The 26393-nt window shown below is 36.6% G+C and overlaps 1 protein-coding gene across 1 annotated transcript in view; it reads left to right on the top strand.

Annotated features, from left to right (window-relative positions):
* Window positions 1-26393, top strand: part of UNC13C (unc-13 homolog C) — a 616040-nt gene that overhangs the window by 273264 nt on the left and 316383 nt on the right. Inside the window, exons 10-11 of the mRNA XM_082733851.1 lie at window positions 302-529; window positions 1489-1630. Coding sequence (XP_082589977.1) covers window positions 302-529; window positions 1489-1630 — 370 coding nt within the window. The remainder of the gene's footprint in view (window positions 1-301; window positions 530-1488; window positions 1631-26393) is intronic.

Genomic DNA, 26393 nt, shown 5'->3' with positions numbered 1-26393 from the left:
TTGCAAATTCAAACCACACATTTGTTCAAGCCCTGATTTAAGCAAATAATACAACTGAAAAAGCTGGGAATGATGGAAGTCCATTTACTTGCCGCTAACGCAAAGGCTGGTTCTGAATCTCAGCCTAGATATTTTCTCCAGTAGCATTTATCTTGTCCTGCTGTTCCATGAAGTAGGTACCCTGACTCCTCAGAATGAAACTATTTATTCATTCTCCTGTTTCTTCTTTCTCTCCCTCTCTCGGGCCATCCAGAAGTAACTTTATGTGCATTTATGTCACAATTGATTTTTTCCATTATAGGAGCAGCAGAAAAGAGTTCTAAGCATGGTGCTGAAGACAAGACTCAGACCATTATTATGGCTATGAAAGAAAGAATGAAGATTAGGGAGAAAAACAGGCCAGAGGTGTTTGAAGTCATTCAGGAAATGTTTCAGATTTCTAAAGAAGATTTTGTGCAGTACACAAAAGCGGCCAAGCAGAGTGTACTAGATGGGACATCTAAGTGGTCAGCTAAAATTACCATTACAGGTAAAAAGTCTTCTTTAAAATTTTTATTCTGCATTGAGATTTTCATATGTTTTAGAAATCACTGCTAATGAAAATTATAGGTAAAATAAGTAGAATTTTCCAGTCTTGTCAATATTGATAAGAAGTATAGTCTATATTTGAAATTTCTAAAGTATGTCCTAGATAATTGAAGTAATTGCAGTCTGTTGTTTTAATCAAAAGCTCTTCTAGAGGAAGAAGTTTCTCTTTTACAATATACTCATCAATAACCTACAATTTACAAGAGATTAGCTTTGTAGCTGCCTGCCACTGATAAATTACAAGAGTAGCTAAAAATCTCTTTAGCCAGTTTTTCTTAATGAGAAAACACACATCATTTCACTTAATTCTTGATCAGTAGCCCTCAAACATTTGATCCTCGAGTCAAGGCAATTTGAGCTTAGTGATGTCTGGTAATATGAACTTCTGAAGTTGCCTATAACTAGATAAACATTAACCAAGCCTCTTAACTTACTCATATGGTACTTGCAAGATAAAATAAAGATGCCATTTTTTTTTTTTAACTAGGTTGAGTTCAGTAGTGACAGCAAACTCACAATTAGAAATACATTTTAAATCACAGACCTTTGAATTATGTTGGATAACTTTGGGCATATTGTATGTGCATCTTTATTTCTCTATACATACATATAGTAATGTGTAGGTAATTATATAGCTGGTGTGAATAGGGCAGTATATATATATAGCTGCTACTCATTACAGGCAAAAGAAAATATTTATTCAAGGAAGGATTTAATACTCAGTGTTTTCATTCTTTCATTAAATATTTTTAAAGTCCTAATGTTCATGACAATAAAAGCAGTAGGAATGTATCCACAAACCCAGCGTGCAAAGTGTTAGAAGAGCTGCCCTTCGTTACCATTTTTGTTTGTTTGTTTGAGGAAATCTTAAATTAAAATGTTTATTTTTATTTATTTCAGTGGTTTCGGCACAAGGCTTACAGGCAAAAGACAAAACAGGGTCGAGTGACCCATATGTTACTGTTCAAGTGGGAAAGAACAAAAGAAGAACCAAAACCATTTTTGGAAATTTGAATCCAGTATGGGATGAGAAGTTTTATTTGTAAGTATATCATGTGAAACTATTACAAGTATTGATATATTTGGGAATAAATTTAATACAGGCATGCAAAATATAGAAGCAATAATTATCTCATATTTAATACTAAGCAGAAATTATCAAAAGTGAAATTAATATTATGAAGTCACTTAATACTCACATTTATTAATCTTTATCTTTGGAAGAAAGTGAATAAAAAGAATTTTTCAAACAAAGGTGGCATGGTTGGGATGATTGTATAGGAGGAAAAAAGATTAAGATATGATCTATAACTTGGGTTGACCTAACATAACTTCGAATTTACTGGCTTGATTCAGCAATATCCTGACATCCGATGATTTAGGACTTAAGGGCAGGAGAAGGATTTTGGGCATCACCTGACCCATCACACCTACACCATGATGAAATGGTTGATGATAACTTTTACAGCCTCTCATTTTCTAAGAGGTCATTTATTTTTAAAGCCTCTTATATTTGTACCAAAAGGTAAGAAATTATTTTTCTGGCATAAGTTCTTTTCTTTCTAAAGACAAAAGATGACTTTCCAATTGGCATTTGATAGAAATGAAAATTCCAAACCCTGAGTCCTTTCTTTTTCTTCCCTCCTTTCTATGCTGATGGCATAAACAAGGATGTTATTAACATACCAAGTGAGCAAGCCCAAAACATAGAGCTTGTTTGGAGATGTAGGCAATAGTGAATAAGAAATAGAGCCTTTGGTTTGTATGGGCTGATGAAGAGTGTGTTCAGAAATAGGTTTGGAAAATCAGTTGGGACCAAATAACGGGATACCATAAAATGAGTTTGGATAGTTCCTCCTTTTTCACTGATGGAAGAAACTATTTTAGCCTCCATTTGTTTGTTAACCGAAGACAAGAAATCCATTGGTAGTCATAAATCCAAATCTCTAAACCAGTCAAATAAATGAATCAAGCAGGGTAAGGGCAACAAAGAAAGGACCAGACTATGGCAAACGTCAAGCAAGCAACTTGGAAAAATACAGCTTCAATGGCCGCGTATTCATGCAGATGTAATGAAGCTAGAGCCCACAGATTCTCAGGAGAAGCTGTAAGTTTGAAAACTTAAAATCAGGTTTATGGAAGTAAAATTGGCAAAATGTAAGTCTACATATTTAAAGTGTACTGTTTGTTAAGTTTTGACTTGCATATACCTCAATGAAGCCATCACCACAGACAATATAATGAACATATATCTCGCCCCATATTCATGCCCCAGGAAAACTGTCCCTCCTTAACTCCCTCCATGGCAAGGCAATCCCTGATCTCCTTTATGAGACTATAGAATGCTCTGCATTTTGCATTTTGTGACTTTTATATAGAGCATACATTATGCATTCTTCTTTTGTAGGGTTTGATTGACTCAGTGTAATTATTTTGAAACCCATCAATGTTGTAGGATTCAGCAAGAGATCATTTCTTTTTCTTGCTGCATAGCATTTCATTGTTATAAAATATCAAAGTTTATTTATGCATTCACCTTTTGAGGGGCATTTGGTTTGTTTCTAATTTTTAGCTATTAAAAACAAAGCCCTTTGGGAAAAAAATAAAGCTGTTTGGAAACTTGTAAACTATGTCTATACAAATATTTATATGCATTTCTCTTGAATAAATACCTAGAGTTGAATAGATGAGACATCTATTATGAATATAGGTAATTTTTAAGATAATTTTTCCAAGTGGTTATACCATTTTAAATTTCCATCACCAATGTACGGGAGCTCCAGGCGTTACACCCTTCTAACACTTTGTAAGGTCAGTCTTTTAGATTTTTGCAATCCTACTATATGTGTAGTGTAATGGTATCTTATGGTGGTTGTATTTTGCACTTCTCTGATGACTAGTGGTTTCAAGTATCTTTCATGTGCTATCCATGTATCATTTTTAGTTAAGTTTTTAGTTTGCTCATTTTTACTGTTTTTCTATTTTGTATTTGTGCAAGTTTTTTTTTTTAATAGTTTTATATTTTACATTTAGGTCCATCATACATTTTTTAGGTAATTTTCTAATGTGGTAGAAGTTATAGACCTAAATTCATTATTTTGCATATGGATATCCAGTGGTTCCTGGACCATTTTTTGAAAGCACCATCATTTCTTTACTAAATGGCTTTTGCACCTTTAATAAAATTCACCCATCCCTGGATGTGCTGATCTGTTTCTAGATTGTTCTGTACTATTTACCTGCTTATCCATCTGTATGCACGTACCGTCCAGTCTAGATTACTGCAGTTTTACTTTAAAATCAGTCTTAAAATCAGTGTTAGTCCTCCATTTTTAATTTTTTTAGTTATCTATCTTAGAGCCTTTGAATTATTTCCAAATGAGTTTTAGAATCTGCTATAGCCTTCTTCACACAAAAAGAAACCTGATACAATTTTGATTGCCTTATTGCTCTGGATAAGATTTCCGATACCATACCAAGGAGAAGTGACACAAGTGCATCTCCTGGCCTTGATCTCAGTCTCCAGCAGAACACGTTGTTTTTTTTTTTTTTTTTTTGATTAACGATGAGCTTAGCTTTAGGCTCTTTGTAGATGCCCTTTATGCAATTGAGGCAGTCATCTTCTGTTTCTGATATGCGGAGAGTTTTGATCAGAAACAGACGTTGTAGTTTGTCTAATGCTTTTACTGCATTTTTGGGTTGCTCATAGGATTCTGAATGCCATTAAAAAAAAAAAAAAAAACTTAGAAGATATTTTTCCATCATCTTCGTGTTTACATGCTTTTCTTTTCCTTGGTGAGAAAGCCATTGTTGCCCTCATCTTTGCTCCTCTGTGCATGTCTTTTTCCTCCTGAGTTGCTATTAAAAGACCACGTTTTCTTTACTCAGTTGCACAATATGGTAGTGTTGTACCATGGTGTGGTTTTCTTTATATTTCTGGTGCATGGGGTTTATTAAATCAATTGGGACTGTGAGTCTGCAGTTTTCTTCAACTTGCAAACATTTTGGCTATTTCTGTAAACATTTTTTCTCCCTCTACCTTTTGGAGATTCCCCTTATAAAATATATTAGGCCTTTTGAAGTTGTCCCACAACTGCTGATGGAAAGTTTATCTTTTCTCTTTCTCTCTCTCTTTCCTTTTCTTCTGCGTGTCACTTTGGATTATTTTTATTGCTATGTGTTTACATTTGCTCACCTTTTCTTTGGATATATCCTATTTATTATTAATCCAAGCCACTGTATTTTTCTTTTTCTTTTTTTAAATTTTTATTTATTTTTTAATGTCTTTTCAGTGTTCCAGAATTCATTGTTTATGTACCACATCCAGTGTTCCATGCAATACGTGCCCTCCATAATACCCACCACCAGGCTTCACCCAACCCCCCATCCCCCTCCCCTCTAAAACCCTCAGACTGTTTTTCAGAGTCCATAGTCTTTCATGGTTTGTCTCCCCCTCCGATTTCCCACAACTCCCTTCTCCTATCCATCTCCCCAAGTCCTCCATATTATTTCTTATACTCCACAAATAAGTGAAACCATATGATAATTGACTCTCTGCTTGACTTATTTCACTCAGCATAATCTCTTCCAGTCCCATCCATGTTGATACAGATTTGGCTATTCATCCTTTCTGATGGAGGCATAAAACTCCATTATGTATATGGACCGCATCTTCTTTATGCATTCGTCTGTTGAAGAGGATCTTGGTTCTTTCCACAGTTTGGAGACTGTGGCCATTGCTGCTATGAACATTGGGGGTACAGATGGCCCTTCTTTTCACTACATTTGTATCTTTGGGGTAAATACCCAGTGCCACTGTATTTTTCATCTCAGATATTTTGGTTTTTTTCTCAGGAAATTCAAGTTGGGGTTTTTATATCTTCCATGGCTCTACTTAACTTTTTTAGGTAAGACTTTATTTTCTCAGAGAAGTTTTAAGTTCACAGAGAAATTGAGGGGAGGATACAGTGATTTTCCATGTATCTTCTGCCCCCACATATCCATTGCCTCCCCGTATTACTAACACTCCCCCATCCACCAAAGTGGTATATTTTTTTACAGTTGGTAAACCTACATTGACACATCATTATCACCCAAAGACCACATTTACATTATGGTTCACTGCTGGTGGTTTATATTTTATGGGTTTGGACAAATACATTATGATGTGTGTCCATCATCATGGTATCATACAGAGTGCTTTGCCTTAAAAATCCCATGTTCCACCTTTCATCCCTGCCTCCTGAATTTCTTTTTACTCTCTGTATAGATTTTTTTTTTTTTTTGAAGAAGGTCCTAGAGTTGGAATCATACAGTGTATGACCTTTACATGTTGGCTTTTTTCACTTAGTAATATGCAGTTAAGCTTACTCTGTGTCTTTTATGTGGCTGGATAGTTCATTTCTTTTTTGCACTGAATAATAATCCATTGCCCAGATGTGTCACAGTTTGTTTATCCATTGACCTACCAAAGAACATCTTGGTTGCTTCCAAGTTTTGGCATTTATGAATAAAGCTGTTATAAACATCCATATGCAAGTTTTTGTGTGAACATAAGTTATCAATTTCTTTGGGTCAATGCCAAGAGATGTTATTGCTGAATTGTATGGTAAGAGTGTATTTTGTTTTGTAGGAAACAGCCAAGCTGTCTTTTAAAGTGACTGTACAAGTTTGCATTCCCACCAGCAATGAATGAAAGTTCCTGTCGCTCTGAATCCTCCGTAGCATTTGGTGTTGTCTGTGTTCAAGAGTTTGGCCATTCCAGAATGTGGATAGTGGGATATTGTTGTTTTAATTGATATTTCCCTGATGACATCTAAGTAGCATCTTTTCAAATGCTTACTCACCATCTGTCTATCTTCTTTGGCAAGATTTTAAGAAGGTTTTTTTAAAGTTTTTTTTTTTTTTAATTTTGAATTTTAAAAGTCTTTTAACTGTTTTGGATACTAGTTCTTGATCACCTGTGCCTTTTGAAAATATTTTCTCCCCATCTGTGACTTGTCTTCTTATTCCCTTGACACTTTCTCTACTTTCCTTTTTGAACACATGCAAAACATACCACTCTTTTGATGTCCTTGACTGCCAATTCTCCATCAGTGTCAGTTTTGACTGATCAGTTTTTTCTTTGTTATGTGTCATATTTTTCTGCTACTTCAGATGCCTGGTAATTTATACTGAGTGCCAGACACTAAATATTATCTCGCTGGGTGATGGATATTATTGGCATCCTATAAATACTACTGAACTTTACTTTGAGACATAGTTAAGTCACATAGAAACAGTTTGGTTTTTTGGATGTTGCTTTTAGAATCTGTTAAGTGGAAATGAAATACTGCTCAGCTTTCGGCTAATTATTCCTCAATTCTGAAGCAAGACTCTGCCAAGAACTCTGCCTACAGACTCATGAAATGATCAATTTTTTCAAGGCTCCCAGGTAGAAACAAGCACTATTCTGGTGTGGGTGAGTGCAGCACACTGTTTGAGCTCATCCCTTTGATGCACCTTTTTTTTTTTTTTTTAAAGATTTTATTTATTTATTTATTTGAGAGAGAATGTGAGAGAGAAAGAGAGCACACAAGACATGGGAGGGTTAGAGAGAGAAACAGGCTCCCCACTGAGTAGGGAGACAGATGCGGGACTTGATCCTGGGAGCCCGGGATCATGACCTGAGCTGAAGACAGTTGCTTAACCAACTGAGCCACCCAGGCACCCCCTTTCATGCGTCGTAACCAGGCCTTGGGTAGTTTCAGTGTGTGCAGTTACCATGACTCACTGGATTACTCAAAGGGAACCTTCTGCAGATTGTCAAAGTTTTCCTTCTGTTCAGTTCTCTTCTTTTTCACATGCCTGTGGCCTTTAGCTGCCTTGGTGTTCCCAGACTGTTGGCTCAGAGAATCTAGTAGACTCCACTTGAGTTCTTTCTCCTTGTACAGTGACCGGAAAACTATCTCCACGCAGTCAGCTGAAGTCATCATAAGACTCACCTTGTTTGTTTTTTGTTTCCTTGGGATCACTGTCCTTCTTTGACAGATCTCCAATATATTGAAAACCTTAAAATTTGTTCACTTTTTTATTTTTCATGTGGGAAAGTATCTCTAGTCTGTTATTCCCTCTTGACTATAATTAGAAAGTCTGAAAATCTCAATTTAATTGATAAGCAAAGTGAAATAGTATAAAAACCAACACAAAGCATGTCACACAGCATCTGAATTCTAGACATATTTGATCCACAGGTTGTCAGTTACATGTGTGAAAAAAAGCATTCATCCAAAGGAACACAGTAGCGGAAATACTTATTCTAATATTTTAATCCTGAAGAAGGTTCCCTTGAGAAATCAGCTGAATAATGATAAATACAGGGATGTGGGGAAACTACCCAAGAATAAGGTAATCGTCACCAAAAGACAGAGGTATAACCGTGTCCGGTGCTCATCTAGGTCAGGAATGGTGTTTGTTCCCACTAAACAAAGTAGAAGGCCTCATAACTGATGGGGCAAGTACACAGAAGAGGATACTGGAATGGGTGCTTAAGATAGGAATTATCTATGTTTGGGGGCAGTTTTCCTATAATGTACTGTATGCCTTATTTTTGAGAGGAAGCATTATCTACAATGGCTATACCAATATATCTATGCTTAAAGCAACACTCTTTTCAAGGAAGAAGAAATTCAAATTCAAACCAATTCCACCCTGCTGTTCATGTAATATGTATATAATGTGCACAGTTTTTTTTCACAATTTTTTTTAGTTTACTGACAAAATATGTGTGAGTGTTAAGTTACACTCACACATATTTTCTATTTGTTCCCTCTAGAATACCAAAAACAAATGCCTAAATTTTCAACAGTGGCTCTTTTTGTTGCCAGTTTCTAGAACTCTACAATTCCATTCTTAATACTGAGGTTCTACATCACGGGTTCCAAAAACGCTGTTTTGGATCTGCCTGTGCAAACTTCCATTTTACCATGAAATGGCATGAGAATTGCACATTTATCTTCTTGTGTAAGGTTTTTTGTTGTTGTTGCTGTTTTGGGGGTAGCAGGTGAAAATGAGGTCATAGTGAATTTATGTGCAGATTTTGAAAAATGCATACATATCATAGATGAGCTCCTCAATGCCTCCCACCACACTGCCCTGTGAGCTGGAGTATAAAATGGTATCCTGGCATTCTGAAAATAAGGTATCTTATTAATAGTATGACTAATGTTTGCATTGGGGGGAATTAAATTCTGAAGGTTTGGTTTTTCCAATATGAAAAATTGAGATTGTTAAATTGAGATAATATATATAGGTATACATTAGATATCTATACATATAATGTATATAATATAATATAATATAACAGGATTGTTATATTGAGAGTGTATATAGATTTCATGGCATTGGTAAGCATTAAAAATGGCAGTGTTTTTGGGCACCTGGATGGCTCAGTGGGTTAAAGCCTCTGTCTTCGGCTCGGGTCATGATCCCAGGATCCTGGGGTCGAGCCCCACATTGGGCTCTTTGCTCAGCAGGGAGCTTGCTTCCTCCTCTCCTGCCTCCCTCTCTGCCTACTTGTGATCTCTGTCAAATAAATAAAATCTTTTAAAAAATGGCAGTATTAGCGACAATTATTATTATTAGCATTTGTAACATGATGACATTCTTTGTGGTAAGATTCAGGACTTCACAGCAAAGATGACAGAAGTGTTTGCTTTTAAAAAAAAAGTTCTAATCTGACTAGTGAGGCTGAGAAAAGACTAATAAACAGGGTGCTGTAAAAGGAAAGTATTGCCGAAATAAGAATTACAGAACTGAAATTGGTGCAGGATCTGAGAGACTATTTTATTCAATTCCCTCATTTTACTGGTGACACTTGAATCTCACAGGCAGGTTATAGTAGAGCCACGACTACAAAGCAGTTCCCTGTTCTGAAGCCACCAAGAAGATGCAAGTAAAAATAAGGATGTTTTTTCCAGCACCTAAACTATTGTCTTAGCAAAACTGCTTTGACCTGAAAAAAACAAAAACAAATACAAAAAAACAAACCAGACAGTTCCAAAGATGGTAAAATGAAAATGCAAATGAAGAAATTTTTGTAAAGTTTTTTGAAAGCTTAATAATTCCCCCATTAATGGCAATTTGATACCCTCCAGAGATTAATGCTGAGTCATTTCACTTTTAGTTTTACCTCTCTTACCATGAGTTGAAAAAAGAAGTTTGAAATTTTTATCTTAAAAAGACCAACATGTTATATGATTTTAAGAATGAGACACTGTAGAGAGTGTTGGCCCAGAACGGAGGCATGACTATTTGCTTTCTGGCAGAAATATGGGTTAGGAGGGGTTGTAAACACACATAATTTTTAAAGCATCATATGGGTATGTATTAAGGTATATGAAAGTGCTTTGAAGTGATAAAGTATGACATAAATCATAGGCACTGGTTATCTTTGTTCTTTGTTCCTGGTAAGTTGTATATTTGATCATTTCATAATTATGACATTTGATTTTATTTGCCTATACAATAGTTAATGAAATGTTTTATGCTTGTCATAAATCATTGCCTCAGGAAGAAAAGGAGTAAGTTTTTTCCAGTGGGTTTTAGAGAGAAAATGCCAGTATGGTTTATTTGAATAAGAAATTTTGGAGTTAGGAGGCTTGCATTTATGTTACATAGATACTGTCCTTTCCAGAAGACTCTATAGTTGATGGTTGGTGCTTTGTTTTTGCTAACTTATGAAATAAAACTTCATGCTGATTCCCTCTTTGAGGGAAGCTGGCAGGCATGCATTTTTTTTAATATCTATTATTTATTTTTTTGAGTTTTTACTTAAATTCCAGTTAATGTACAATATAATATTAGTTTCAAAATAGTGTGCAGTATAGTGATTCAACACTTCCATAAAACACCTAGTGCTCACGATAGCAAGTGTCCTCCCTAATCCCCATCACCCATTCCGCCCATCCCTCCATCCACTTCCCCTCTGGTCACCATCACTGTGTTCCCTGTCATTAAAAGTCTGTTTCTTAGATTGTCTGTCTGTCTCTCTCTCTCTCTTCATTTGTTCATTTGTTTCTTAAATTCTACCTATGTGTAGAATTATATGGTATTCATCTTTTTCTGACTGACTTATTTTGCTTACCATATTACTTATGAGCTCTATCCATGTCTTTGCAAATGGCAAGAGTTTATTCTTTTTTATGGCTGAATAATATTCTTCTGTGTGTGTGTGTGTGTGTGTGTGTGTGTACACACATGTTTATCCATTCACCAATTGGGGAACACTTGGGCTATTTCCATAATTGGAGATTGTAGACAATGCTCCTGTAAACATCAGGGTCCATGACCCTTTTGAATTAGTATTTTTGTAGTCTTTTGGTAAATACCTAGAAGTACAGTTGCTGGATCATAGGGTAGGTCTATTTTTAACTTCTTGAGGAAACTCTGTACTATTTTTGAGAGTGGCTGCACCAGGGTGCATTCCCACCAACACTGCAAGACAGTTCCCCTTGTTAGTTATATTTTTAATTTGTATTAAAGAATTATTTTAAAAACAAGGTCTAGTCAACACAATGCCTGTGGTAGGAATAGGCACAGCAGTGGTGTTTAGACACCTTACCTAAATGACTGCACAATCCCCTCCACTTGTTCAGTGGGTATCAGTTAAATTCTATCCACATTTCCTGAGTCCCCATTTCATACAAATCGCTGTACTTACAAGGTCCATAGAAATACTGACTTGAAAAGTGACTCCACGTTATTACCAAAGAGCTGTTGACCTACTAGTTTATAGACTTAAGTTCCAAAAATTTTCTGGATTAACATGCTCCTTGACCTCAAGAAAACCCTTTAGCCCCTGTAAATCTGTCTCACAGTGGGCAGTGTGGGGAAAAAAAAAAAAAATTACTTCCCACCTTGACACAATAATATTTTTGACAAGAGGCAATGAACATGCAAACTCTTAAGATGTGAGCATTAGAAACTCCTAAAGCTGTTGTTTATAGAAGCATCATTGCCTTGGCTATCTACAAGAATGTCAGCCGTGTTTAATTCACAATCAACCACATGTGTGGCACACAGAGTGCCTTAGGCCCGTGGCTCTCCACTGTGCCCTCTGCCGCTCCGCTGAGGACCGAGCAGGAATTAAGCATAAAGTAAGCTCTATAGGAGATAGCTTATTTAAATACTGCAGTTAAATACAAATAGCTCCATAGCACAGCCAATTAATAGTTTAAAATGACAGCCTGAATGTAATCAGTGATTTGATTTATTGCCTAGATTACTAGCATGGGCCATTTCGGGGCTACACGGGAAGGGAGCATTTCTTCAGTTGTCTGAGCTAGCTTACAACGATGGTATTAACATCAGGAAGTCATTTGTCAGGAAGATTGTTCCACAGTTGTCTCAAGGAAGGAGTTTAGTCACACTTTATGGGCTTGGAAATTTGTTTACTAATCATTGTCTACATTGCAAATATGCCTGGCAATGGGGAGACATGACAACCAGAACTGCCTTTCCCGTAGTAAATGAGATTGAGCCATTACCCATCCACACACAACAGAGTCAATAGAATACATTTATGCTATCACTGCTTCACTGCAGAAACAAAGGGATTTGTAGTAAGGAGAGGAAAGGTATGTGGAAAGAGATCTGAGCTGAAGTCACTCAACTTAGAGTCCCCAAAGAGAACTTCTTGCCAGGCAACAAACCGTAAGCTTTCAGAACAGGACAGATCCTTGGAGATGGCTTGTAATGTTCCACTGACCAAGAAACAGAAGGCCTTGTAGTTCGTTTCAAATGGAGGATTAAATAGAATCCAAACACAATCCCCCAAATCTTGAGGAAGCAGTTGGGTTACGAACAACAAACCCTTGGGGGCAATGAGGACTATTCTGTAAGGATGCTTCGTGGTGGGAAGAAAAAAAAAAACCCTCACACTTAAATTGGACCATGGAAAAGGGATTTTTACTTGGACACAGAATGCCCATGCAGGAAATCAGGAAAAAGCAAGTTGGAACTACAAAATGGCAGAAATTATATGTCCGTTGATTCCTGTCTATTTTTCTCTGACAGTTTGTTCATCTGTATCTGTTTTTCTCTATCTCTACTTCCTTTTTTTTTTTTTAAGAGTTTACTTATTTATTTGACAGGCAGAGATCACAAGTAGGCAGAGAGGCAGGCAGAGAGAGGAGGAAGCAGGCTCCCTGCTGAGCAGAGAGCCCCATGTGGGGCTCAATCCCAGGACCCTGAGATCATGACCTGAGCCGAAGGCAGAGGCTTTAACCCACTGAGCCACTCAGGTGCCCCTCTCTATCTCTACTTCTTACTTCTCCTCCCTCTCTTTCTTCTATCACTTGGTCCCTCCTGCCCTCAACCCATGGCTCTTTCTTCTTCCCACTTTCCTCTGTACTCTGGTTTGATTGCTGGTCACTACTCAGTAGCTGTTCATATCACCAGCATCCGTGTGTTCCATAATAGCCTCGGTCCTGTGACCATATGTCTTTCAACTCTAGCATTCACAGATTCCTGCCAGGAAGGTTCTTTGCATTTTAACCAATTAATCCAATTCATTTTTATGAAATACCAGGCTGTGGTAAGAGCACCTTACATCCATCAGTTGTGCTTTATATGAGGAACAGAGAGGAGGAAAATCCTAGTGGTGTGTTGGTAACTGATTTGGCCCCGTAGGTCCAAGCAGTTACCCCTGAGTGGAATATATCTAGTTAAGGCACTATAACGATCTGGATCTGTCAAGGGTTTTCAAGACCCAAATACAATTCTAATCAACCTCTGTTTAGCTCATCCTTCCACCTCTAGGTCATACCCCATGTGTGGACCAACCATTTTGAAGGCAGGAAAAGGAGAGCAACATGCTAGTCCTATATATAGCCAGACTGAAAGTTGGCAGATCTCCCTTGGCCCAGAAAAATGAAGTGTAAAATCTAATTTTCTGGGTGTTTTTCCCCCCTGTACCAACGCTGATAATCTTTAGAGAAATAATTCATTCATGAGGCACTCTTGTAGGTTCTCCAGACACTGAGGTAAATATGAAAGATGATAGCTCCCCATTACACAATTTGTTTGGTTTTCTTGTTTCCTAATTGGGGTGGAGATGGTGCTAAGGCTTCTATCATCAGCGGGTGGGGAGGAGCCAATCCCCAGATGTTAGCGGAAATGGGCAATTCTGCCTTGTGCTTTCATTGTGGCTGGGCTTGACAATAGGATAGTTAGTTATTTCTAAGTAAAGTTTTGTTTGTTTTTTTTAAAATTTATCTATTTGAAAGAGAGAGCACAAGCAGAGGGAGCAGCAGGCAGAAGAAGCAGGCTGTCCAATGAGCATGGAGCCCGATGGGGGACTCAATCCCAGGACCCTGGGATCATGACCAGAACTGAAGGCAGATGCTTAATGCAGTGACCACCCGGGCACCCCACAAATAAAGGGTGTTTAAAGCATGTTAATATTTGATGGCTGAGTGAAAGAAATTCTAGCTAGGGAAGTGCCTTGTTGAAGAAATATAAATGTCTAGGAAGGAAAGTCTACAACTCAAATCATTGCAAATCTCATAGGCACTGAAATTTGTGTAGCTATTTACAGTAACTGAATTCCCATCACAGGTATAATACTCCATAGTGCTTTACAAAGCATTGTTGTTGTCATTTACAGATGAGAAAGCTAAAGCTCAGGGAGGTCGATAGAATGTTTCTGAAGAATTCTTCCAATAAGTGAAATAAAAGAAGCAGGATTCATTTTCTTCTTTTACCACAGAGAAGTCCTTTCCACACTATTTCATGCACCCACTATTGCCATGTGTTAAACCAGCCACCCAAAGAGAACCATGGAGAAGTCCGTACAAAAACCCCACATGAGTAAAAAGTTAAATGGAGAGATATGGAAGCTATTGGGGGAAAAAGAAAAAAGCTGAAACTGAACTTCTAGAAGTGAAACATACAATATGTAAAATGAAAAGCACATTGATTATGAATGACAGATTGGATATCACAGAAGAAAAGATTAATAAAGATATAATAATAGAAAAAATATGGAACACAGACAATTTTTTAAAAATAGATCAATGAGACCACTTCAAGCACCCCAAACCAAGTAATTGAAGTCTTCTAAAGAACAAAAGGGAAGAATGGGTACAGAAAAAAATATAAAATATTTGAGTAGATAATAGCCAATTTTCAAGTTCAATCAAAATTGGCAGCACATAGACTCAAGAAGCTTAACCTCAGGCATAAGAAAATGGAAAAAAAATTACACCCAGGTACATCATCACATTGTTCAAAACCAGGGAAGAAGAGAAAATCTTGAAAGCTTCCAGAGAAAAAGACACACACTAATACAGAGTAAGAAAAATAAAGATGGCCACCAGCTTTTCATAAGAAATGATACTAGCGATAAGAAAGAGGACAACATCTTTAAATTATTGAAACAAAACTGTCAAACTCGAATTCTATACCCAGGGAAAATGCTTTTCAAAATTAAAGGCTACAAAATAATTTTTTCAAAAGATTTTATTTATTTGACAGAGATCACAAGTAGACAGAGAGGCAGGCAGAGAGAGGAAGGAAAGCAGGCTCCCCGCTGAGCAGAGAGCCCCATGTGGGGCTTGATCCCAGGACCTTGGAATCATGACCTGAGCCAAAGGCAAAGGCCTTAACCCACTGAGCCACCCAGGTGCCCCTACAAAATAATTTTTTAACAAAATAATTTTAAGCCAAAATAAAGGGTATTTAAGACATAAGCTAAAAGAATTCCTTTCCTTCCACCCTGTATTATAAGAAATGCTAATGAAAGTCCTTTACACAGAGGAAAAGTAATACCAGATTAAAAATGTAGTTTATATAAATGCATAAAAAGAAATGAAGAACATTGGCAGTACTAACTGCGTTGACAAATATAATGAACAATTAAGTTATTTTGATTTATTTGAAAGATTACCTAATATTTAAACACAATAACAAATAGTCCTTGCTAATGTAATAATCAAAACAAAATGATTGCAGAAAGGTCTGGAGGACACAACTAGAAACATGCTATTGTAAGATTCTTATACTGTACATAAAAGTATATCATATTGTTTGTGGATTATGGTAATTTAAAGATGTTCACTATAAAAGATATGTACTATAAACTCTAACCAGTAAAAAGAAAACAAAAATATTATAGCTAATACTTCACCAAAATAGATCAATTTCAATTAAAAAATAATAAATCCAAAATAGAAAAAAATAAAAAGGGAAAGGAGTGTTAAAAAAATGGGGAAATTAAAAAAAATAGTATAGATGTTAGACAGAAACCTCAATATGTCAGTGATCACATTCATTGTAAAAAATCTAAACACCAGGTTTAAAAGACAGAGATTATAATACTGAACCAAAAAACCCCCAAAGACCAACAATATCTAACCTGTGAGAAATACATTTTATTTTATTCTATTTATTTATTTTTTACTTTTATTTATTTATTTGACAGACAGAGCTCACCAGCTGGCAGAGAGACAGGCCAAGAGAGAGGAGGAAGCAGGCTCCCTGCTGAGCAGAGAGCTTGATGTGGGGCTCGATCCCAGGACCCTGAGATCATGACCTGAGCTGAAGGCAGAGGCTTTAACCCCCTGAGCCACCCAGGCACTCCAAGAAATACATTTTAAATATAAGAAGATACAAATACGTTTATTGCTTGTGGGTCTGCTACTTAGAACACTTCACCCCGAAACAACAGAGTATATATTAATTTGAAATTCACAGAACATTTACATGGATAGCTAAGTAACATATGAAAATATGTTCAATATCATTAATCATTCAGGAAGGCAAAACTACAATGAAACACCATTCCATAATTAGTAGAAGGATGAGTTGTCTCTTTTTTGTTCTCTGCATTTATTTCTTGGACCAATCAACTATTACAATTACATCTGATTTACTTTGAGTTGTATCTCATTTTGTTATTTTAGTAGTAGCTTTAGGGTGTATAGTATATATCTTTAAATTACCACAGTGAACTTAGCATGATATTGTACTTCACACACAGTATAAAAACTTTATAATAGTATACTTTCAGTTGTCTCCCTTAGACCTTTATGCTTTTGTTGCTAGTTCTTGGCAGGGAACTCTATGGCAGGTGAGAATATAAGACGGTACAACCGCTTGAGTAAACCACTGGTTTCTTAAAAAGAAAATGTACTTGTATGAAGATTTATACACACAGGTATTTATAGCAGTTTGCTTTGTAATAGGTAAAGACTAAACACCCAAATGCTGTGACATTTGATAGGCAAATTGTGACACATGCAGAATACTAAAAGCAAATGGTGTACACAACATGAATAGATCTCAAGCTAACTAAGTGAAGGGTTTAAAGTGTACAATTTGATTCCATTTATATAAAATTATAGAAAAACCAATAGTGAACTAAAATGTAAGACGTCGGATCTGCGGCTGCCTGGGGAGTAGGACAGGGAAAGGATTAAGAGAAAGTGATTACAAGAAGTCCAAGAAAACGTCTGGAGGTGATGGATATGTTAATAATACAGATTGTGGTGGTGGTTACATGGGTGAATATGTGTGCTCAGACCTGGTAAATTGCACAGTTTAAATATATACAGATAATTGTATGCTGGTTATACTTCAATTAACTAAGTAAAAAGTCACTGACAAACATTAATCTCATCACTCTACTAACAGTACTACATTAATGATGCATTTACACACTACAAATTCATGATACAAAACTGTTCTTCTAGGAGGAGGAGTTTGGTGGTGGTGATGAGGACCACAACAAGGGTGATGTCCATGACCTCTGTCACTGTCACTCTCGCGATCTGGCAGTTTATCGTTCAAGTGTTCTACACATCTCACAGCATTTAAGTTCTAGAAGAAATTCAGTGTCATCTGCAGTTGTATCTTTCCATTTACAGCTAAAAAAAAGGAGTCTCAGACTTTCCTGAAGTTTCAGGTTCTGCAGCCAAAACCCCAGGGTCTGCTGCCTTCTCTAAGTACTTGACACTCTCACTAGAGGTTTCTGGAGGGGCCAATTAGTACATGATACCATTGTAAATGTTTCAGAGCTTATTGATTGCTATATAATAAGTCATTACTGAAAAGAATGTGACATCTTAGGCACATCTACTTCCACCGATTTTTTCCCCCCAGTAGTTATTACAGCGTTTTAGATCACTTTTGTTTTGGTCCATAATGATTTTCATGTCTTTAATGTACATTAGGGTTGTCTTCCCACCTAAGTTTTGAGCTATTTGAGGGAGAGACCCTCCTAAAATAATGTCAGGTACAAAATAAGCCTAAAAATATACAAAATTATTTTCAAATGATAATTTCCAAGGTTAATTGCTTACCTATGAAAGTGTCTTTTACAAACTTTATTTTTCATTTCCAGTATTGATTAACACTGATTTCTCCCTTCTTGCTATTCTTTCAATGCCATTTTTTCCCCCATAAGAATTCCAAAGAACTTTCTTCTCTGTGTATGCCGCTTGAGCATCATTTGGTGAACTCGAACATTTAGTGCTTTATTAGCTTCTGTGGTGTCTGTTTTCCTGCCTGATTAAAATTCTACAAATGACTTTAATCTTCATGATAGGCTTTTTTTTTTTTTTTTTCGGTTATGTCTCCACCTGACCAACTTTGCTACTTTTGATTAGAGTCGAACTTGAAGGAAGGAAAAGGACAAAAGGTGTTTTGATTTGGTTAAAGCACTGAAATAAGCAGTGAAAGTAACCCTTGAGCTTTTACTATGACTAGATCGTGTCATCCTTTTTCATTCTGTCCACACAGAACTAAAGATATAACACAGGTCAGATCAGTCAAATTTAGTAAATCTTGAAGATCTCCATGGGTTTCTCAACTTCACTGTTAAACTACTTGGTACTTAATCTCTTTTTAAGATTTTATTTATTTATTTATTTATTTATTATTTATTTTGAGAGGGAGAGAGATAGCATGGGAGAAATAGAGAGAACAATGGGGAGGAGAGGGAAAAGCAGGGTCCCCACTGAGCAGGGAGCTGATGTGGCGCTTGAATCCAGGACCCTGAGATCATGACCTGAGCTGAAAGCAGATGCTTAATGGACTGAGCCACCCAGGCATCCCCCAAATGGAATTTCTTGTTCATGCCAGTATAAACTAGGATACAAACAAAACTTTATTATGAAAAGCTGGTTATTACTAGGTTGAGTCAAATGAAATTGTTGATATTCAACTCTGATGACCTAGAGAAATGACAACTTCATATGATTCAATTTAAAGTAATATCCTCTATTAAAATTTCATCTGAATAAACAGTCTTAACTTTTTATCTGGTTGGTAGTGGGGTTTTTTGCACTTTTTCTGATAACTTAAACTGTGTGTGTACAGTTTTATATTTATTACTCAAATTTTTGGAAGTTTGAAAACAAGCAAATATTTGGCTAAATTTTTCTTCTATCTGTTCCTAATTACATAGATTCAACTTAAAGTTTCAAGACACTTGGTTTTCATTTTAGTGATAAGGGTTAGCTCATGTAGATGCCAAAATATTCATAGATGCTGTCAAGTGTTTTGTTTGTGCAGTGGCTTTTTTTTTCCCCTTTTTAGATTCTGTCTCTTTCTCCCTCTCTCTCTTTTTAATATATATTATATATATTATATATATTTATATACATTAATATATATATATATATATTTTTAAAGATTTTATTTATTTATTTGTCAGAGAGAGAATGCACAAGCAGGCAGAGGCAGGGAGAGAAGCAGGCTTCCTGCTGAGCAGGGAGCCAGATGTGGGACTCAATTCCAGGACACTGGGATCATGACCTGAGCCGCAGGCAGCAGCTTAACCAACTGAGCTATCCAGGCATCCCTGGATTCCGTCTCTTGGCATTTTCTGTATTAGCCAGCTCTGAAGGGTTCCAGAGAGGGCTAAAGTATAACCCATGTTACTATATATGGGTCCTTAAATGAAGTTATTCCTTTCCGATAATTGATTAAAGCTTAGGTTTAAGTGGAAAAGCTAGTTAGTGTAAGATTTCTTAACATTTCTTCTCTTCTTTAGCAATTCATTGGTGATGACTGCAGAAGTCTTCTATAAGCTGTCCTGTGTTGCTCATATTTGGAATGAGAAGGCTGTTCGTTAATAGCTTTTACCTTTGTGGTTGTTGCTTCTGCCAAGTGTGGTATTCAGATAAAGTCTGATCAGGCAGTTGTTGAAACTGTAGCTTGTTACTGACATTTCCATCATTGCTTTAAAGTTTCTTGGGAGTTTAGCAGCTCTTCTTTTCTAACAAAAAGTGGGGGCAAACTAGGTGCCATAGAAACTAATGGTGACTAATTCTGTTCTCTTCCCAGAGATAAATTCTGGCTATTTAGTTGAACCATTTTTCTGTGGCCAGAAGTAGTCAGAAGCTCTTGAAAGATCTCTTTGACATGCAGTGGGGGGCGGGGGGCAGGAGAAGGGGAAAGTGGGGTGGAAAAAGGTACTTTTTTAGTTTTTGTTTTCTTTCTTTTTTTTTCCTCCTTTTCAGGTGGACTAGTATGGGAAGGAGGAATATACTGCACATATATTATATATACACATTTCATTTAATGTATAACAAGTATGTCCCCTAAACTTAACATAATATGAAAAGTAGATTTCACCTATCTGATTAGCAAAGATTTAAATGTGCTAATACTCAGTATTTGTGAGAGGATAGAGAGTTACAGGGGTAAGCACATGCATGCTTTCTGGAGGATATTTCAGTAATGTAGATGTGATTTATGTTTGCTATATGCAGATGTGTATGTGATTAATACAGATGCCTTCCAAACTAGAAAATCCACTTTTAATAATTTGTCAAACTGAAGTAGTTTGTACATACAAGGTGTTCTGTGTAGTGCTGTAACAAATGGAAACTACCCAATGCCCATCTACTATCTCCGGTAGGGGGAGCATAAACTGAATAATTTAGGGCACATCCGTATAATACAGTATGTCATGTCATTTACAAGAATGTAATCGTGTGTATGTCTGCCTGTACATGATATATTAAATTTAAAAGTCCGGATGCCAAGTTTTATGTATAGTATAATCCTGCATTTGTAACATTTCAAATTAGATACACTTATATGGAGAAAATAATGTGTCAAATCTTTCAGAAGTAAATACTAATAGTAAACAATGTTTGCATTATAATATTGATAATGACATTGAATAAGGAATGCACTGAATACAAATATATAATAACATGAATTGCATTCATTGCAGTGAAAATTGATAAAGGGGTGCTCAATCTTAAAGTCTGTAAAACATCTGTCTACTTGTGAAGAAGACTGTAGAACATTAGTGATAATGAAATGGTTACATTTATAAAGCTCTATTATTTTTTTCTAAAGCATTTTTGTACCATAATTTTCTTTGCAAAACACTCACGCTACCTCGTACAAAAATGTTTATTATTTATCAGTTCTTTTCTTGAAGTAAAATTAGAAAAAATGCTTTTAGCCCTGGAGTTTTATCTCTCAAGATGCAAATGCTAAGTCCTCTCAGGGAATGTCAAAGAAATGCTGAAAGGAATAAGAATGAGAACCACTGAAGTACTTCTAGCTAAGTATATAGTTTTACATATCTCTCTAGGGCACTTTGGCTTAAGTGCCGGCCTGTTTGCTCTTCCATTTGGTCCCTGAAGTTTCTGCAGTGTGCTCTGCATCTCAAGGAACTAAATTCCGAAAGTTACATTTCCCAAATTTTCTTGCTCAGTAGGTTTAGTTGTGAGGAGACCCTTGGATATAAGGTCAGAGGTGGGAAGCCAGGGAAACCATAGTGTTTCTTTACTTCTCTCTTGGCTTGGACAGCACCACCCTTGTCTGAGTCTCCTCCAAGATTCAAGCTCCAGTTGGATGGGATTCCCTCTCTGTGGTCCAAGTTCCTATCTATCTTGTCTCATCGTTAGACTTGGCACTCTTGTCTGTGAATCTTTGAACACAGTTGGTGGGAATGTAAAACAGGGCAGCCATTATGGAAAACAGTATGGAATTTTCATAACAAATTGAGAATAAAACTATCATATGATCTCAAAAATCCCACTTCTGGGTGTTTCCCTTAAAAAAAAATTGAAATCAGACTCTCAAAGACCTATTAGTATTCCCATGTTCATTGCAGCATTATTGGTAGTAGCCAAGATGTGGAAACTACAGATATGTCCATCAATAGATGAATGAATAGAGATGTGCTATATAGATACGATGGAATATCATTCAGTCTTACAAAAGAAGGAAATTCTGCAGTATGCACCGACATGGATGAACTTTGAAGGCATATATACAAAGTGAAATAAGTCAGTCACAGAAAGACAAACTTTGCATGATTCCACTTAAATGAAGTATCGAAAAGAGTCCTATCTGTAGAATCACACCCTGGAATGGTGGTTTCCAGGTGCTGGGGAGAGGTTGAATTGGCAAGATACTAATCAGCAGGCACAAAGTTTCAATTAAGCAAGAGAAGTAAGTTCTACACATCTGCTCCACAACATCATACCTCTAGTCAACAACAATATACCATATGCTCAGACATTTGTAAAACAAGACCAAAAAAACTACAAAGCTACAGTAAGGAAAATGGTATGACATTTTCATAAAGGCAGTCATATGGATTAATGGAACAGAATAGAGAACCCCCAAATAAACCCTCACCTCAAATGGTATTTTTAATAACTGATTGAGATTTTATCGCATTGAAATGCCAATTGAATATTACCCCCACCTTAAAAGACCACCAGAGACGTGAGTCAAAGCCAATCAGCAAGGGTCCTTTATTGCAGGTTCGAACCTAGATCTCTGCAGCGCTCGTTGCTGATAACACCGAGAGGTCCAGAGCTGGGTTGGTGCAGGATTTTTATAGACAGGTACAAACAAGTTTCGGGTAGGGCTGTGCTAATTGGTTGATAGTTTGAACAGGCATACTTGGTGTCAGTGGATTGGGTCAGGGGACCCCGCGCGAAAGCAGACAAAGCAATCTTACAGAAGCAGAACTGGCTGGTTAGCCCACACATGCGAAAAAAGCACTACCAGGATATTGAAGGCCTGGTTACTTATCAAGTAAAGACAATTGGGAGTCTCCTGGTGGAATCTTACATTCCTGCTATCAAGCATCCTTGTTAATGAGATTTAGGTTTAGAAGAAATTTAACTTTATTTACTTTTCCTTCTACCTCCGCCTCCTTCCGTTTTTCATGGAGGGGAAGGTGACATTAGGGCTATTGATAAGGTAACTTCTTTGTTGTAAATCTCAAGGACATTTGCAAACCAGGGGAGACTCCTACCTTGCAGGACTGTGATCTCTGCAAGCTAACTATTTATCGTTTTATGGCAGTCAGGGGTGCCTGAGGAATGTTACACATATGGAGGGGAGCGGGTGAAGGGGGGGGTGCAAGGCGCCAGCCTTTGCTTTGTCTTCAGCCAGCCTCCTGCTCCTTCAGCATTAGTATTCATCAATTATTTAATCTATTTCCTGTTTTGATAACTAGACTAATTAAAATTTTTCCTATTTCTTATATCTTCAGTAACTTGTTCTTTACTGTTAAGGGCAAATGATATGTGTATGTTTGAGTGATAGAATTAACTACATTAGTTAGCTATAATTAAAAACCTACTAAGTACCCAGTACCCTTCTAAGTGTTACATATGTAAATATCTTTAAATGATAATTATTGGGACGCTTGGGTGGCTCAGTGGGATAAGCGGCTGCCTTCACCTCAGGTCATGATTCCAGGGTCCTGGGAATCCTGCTTAGAAGAGAGCCTGTTTTTCTCTTACCCTCTGCCTGCCGCTCTGCTTACTTGTGCTCTCTCTCTATCTCTCTGTCAAATAAATAAAATCTTTAAAAAAATAATAATTATTGATATTCTAATTTTATAGAATAGACATGGAGACTCAATGTAACTGCATAATTTGCCCAAAGTCATGCTGCTATTAAGTGGCTCAAATGAAATTTGAATCAGTCAGATGTTTTTCCAAGCCTGTTGTATTACTCCATCAGACCTCATACAACTTGCTTTTGAAAGTAAAATGAAAATGGCATAACTTCGGGGCTCCTCGGTGGCTCAGTGCATTAAATATCCGCCTGATTGAGCCCAGCATCTGGCTCCCTGCTCAGCAGGCAGTCATCTTCTCCCTCTTCCTCTGCCCCCTCACCCCATTTGTGTTCTCTCTCTCTCAAATAAATGAAATATTTTTTTTTTTTTTTAAAGAAAATGGCAGGGCACCTGGGTGGTTCAGTGGGTTAAAGCCTCTGCCTTTGGCTCAGGTCATGATCTCAGGGTCCTGGGATTGAGTCCCCATCCAGCTCCTTGCTCAGCGGGGAGCCTGCTTCCCTTCCTCTCTCTCTGCTTGCCTCTCTGCCTACTTGTGATCTCTGTCTTTCAAACAAATAAATAAAATCTTTTTTTAAAAAATGGCATAACTTCAATAAATCACATCTTGGAATATCGTCCTACAATAGGACCACTGTAAACCTTGGCAACATGCAGTGTTCCAGGCTCTTTATAGTTAAATTTTGCTTTAGAGGTCATTGGCATACAGCTTCTTTATTTCATGGATCAACAAGTAAGTTTAAGAAAAAAAAAAAAAAACGCATGTTACCACTGAGAGTCAGACTTAGGAAGATAATGTCGTTATTCAAATGTCAAATAAATGCCAAACACAAATCCAAAGTAGAGTTTATTTCTGATTTCAAACAAATGGTTTAATTTCAGGTACCTCATTATGTCACTAATTAGAACATGTGTAATTGTAATATTTAATGAGCAACAAAAAAGAAGAGTATGATTATTCTTACTATAATATTTATTTTTATTTTGTTTATTTAAGGATAGTTGACACACAATGTTACATTAATTTCAGGTATACATCATAGTGATTCAACAACTGTATATATTACGCTATGCTCACCAGAAGTATGGCTACCATGTGTCACTGTACAATGCTATTAGAATATTATTAACTCTATTTCCTGTCCTGTACCTTTTATTCCTATGGCTTAGCCTTATTCATTCTGTAACTCCTCTTCATCATTTGCCTATCTTTCCACACTCCTTTCCTTTAGCAGCCATCATATAAATCATCTGTATTTATATGCCTGATTCTTACTATTTATTCTTTGTTTTTTAGATTCTACATATGCTAAAAACACAAGGTATTTGTCTTCCTTAGTCTGATTTATTTCACTTAGCATAATAACTTCTACATCCATCCATGTTGCCTCCAATGGCATGATCTCATCCTTCTATAGGACTATGTAATATTCTGTGTGTGTACATGTATGTCTTCTTTATCCATTCATCTATCAGTGGACACTTAGGCTGCTTCCATATCTTGGCTATTATAAATAATACTTAAGTAAACACAGTGGGGGCATATATCTTTTTGAATTTGCATTTGTTTTCTTTGTGTACATACCCAGTAGGAGGATCATATGGTATTTCTGTTTTTGATTTTTTGAGGAACCTCCGTATTGTTTTCCACAGAGCTGTACTGATTTACACTCCAGGGTTTCTATATCTACTAACAGCAGGTGTGTACCCTTACATAGAATCTCTCTCATTCTTCCAACCCCAGCTCCAGATAGTCACCATTTTACTTTCTTTTTACTAGTTTGTTCTTTCAGACTCCATATATAAGTGATAGCATATAGATCTTCTAATCTCTGTCTTTATAAGTGGCCTCTCTCTTCACAGCAAGATGGACACCAAAGTATTTGTCTAAAGGTTTTTTACCTCTGTTATCTTAACATTAATCAATTCTGATTAATGCTAATATTTTAATAGCATTTAAAAATTCTTAAGACAGCTATTAAAATCATTTTATTCTGCAACATTAGCATCTGTGAAGATAATACTAGATAACAAAGATAGAATATAAAACTTTGAGGTATTCATGATCTCACGGTGGGGCTCGAAGTTGGGGCAGACAAATGGGTCTATCTTATAAGGTATTACTTTGCCCTTTGGTTCTGTGATCTGTTACACTACAAGGGCTTCTTTCAGCCAGGGCGTGAATGACTCTCCGCCTCCTGCCCTTCTTCTAAAGTGCTACTAATAACGAGTGAACCTGGTGGTAGGTATTAAGGAGCACACATATTGCTTGGAGCACTGGGTGTGGTGCATAAACAATGAATCTTGGAACACTGAAAAAAATAAAACTAAAAACAAAAAAAGGAAAGAAAGAAATTAGAATAAGAAAAAAAAAAGGGGCTGCTAATAATATAATTGATTTCTTGTTCTTTTTTGTATCATCTTCTTTGTGATCGGCTTACAGGATGCATCTACAATGCCCAATTACTAAAAAAGAAAAACCTCAGGAAAACTTAAAAGTGAAATATTGGGGACTGTTTTTTGATCCTGATACCCATAACTAAATTGTCCTTGATAATGCAGGTGGGAATAGTTGCTGTGCACTGTCCCTGGGTTTTGAACTTAGAGTCTGTTCATCTACTGTAATAGAATTCAAAGGTAATAGGGTTGGGATCTTAATTCAGGAACAAATGAGACATCAATATGGCAATGGAAGTGGGTTATGTAATTCATAATAAATCACTAAAAGGAAATGTGAACACTGAGTGTCTCACAGTATTTCCATTTGGTGGGTCGGAGATTAAAGAATTAAGCTGTAACTAGAGAATTTAATTACTGTTTAAAAGCTGCTGCTGCTTTGCCTCAGGATGGCTCTTGCTGGTTTCTGGTTGCTGATTTTCTCCATATTTTTCCTTGAAGCCCGAGTTGAAGTGGAATTATTTATAATTACTAGATATTTTAAAATACACTTTTGTTGATTGTACCAGATAAAAATGAAGAA

The sequence above is a fragment of the Mustela nivalis genome, assembly GCF_964662115.1.
Source record: "Mustela nivalis genome assembly, chromosome: 6".
NCBI lineage: Eukaryota > Metazoa > Chordata > Mammalia > Carnivora > Mustelidae > Mustela > Mustela nivalis.
This window is presented reverse-complemented; position numbering and strand designations above follow the sequence as displayed.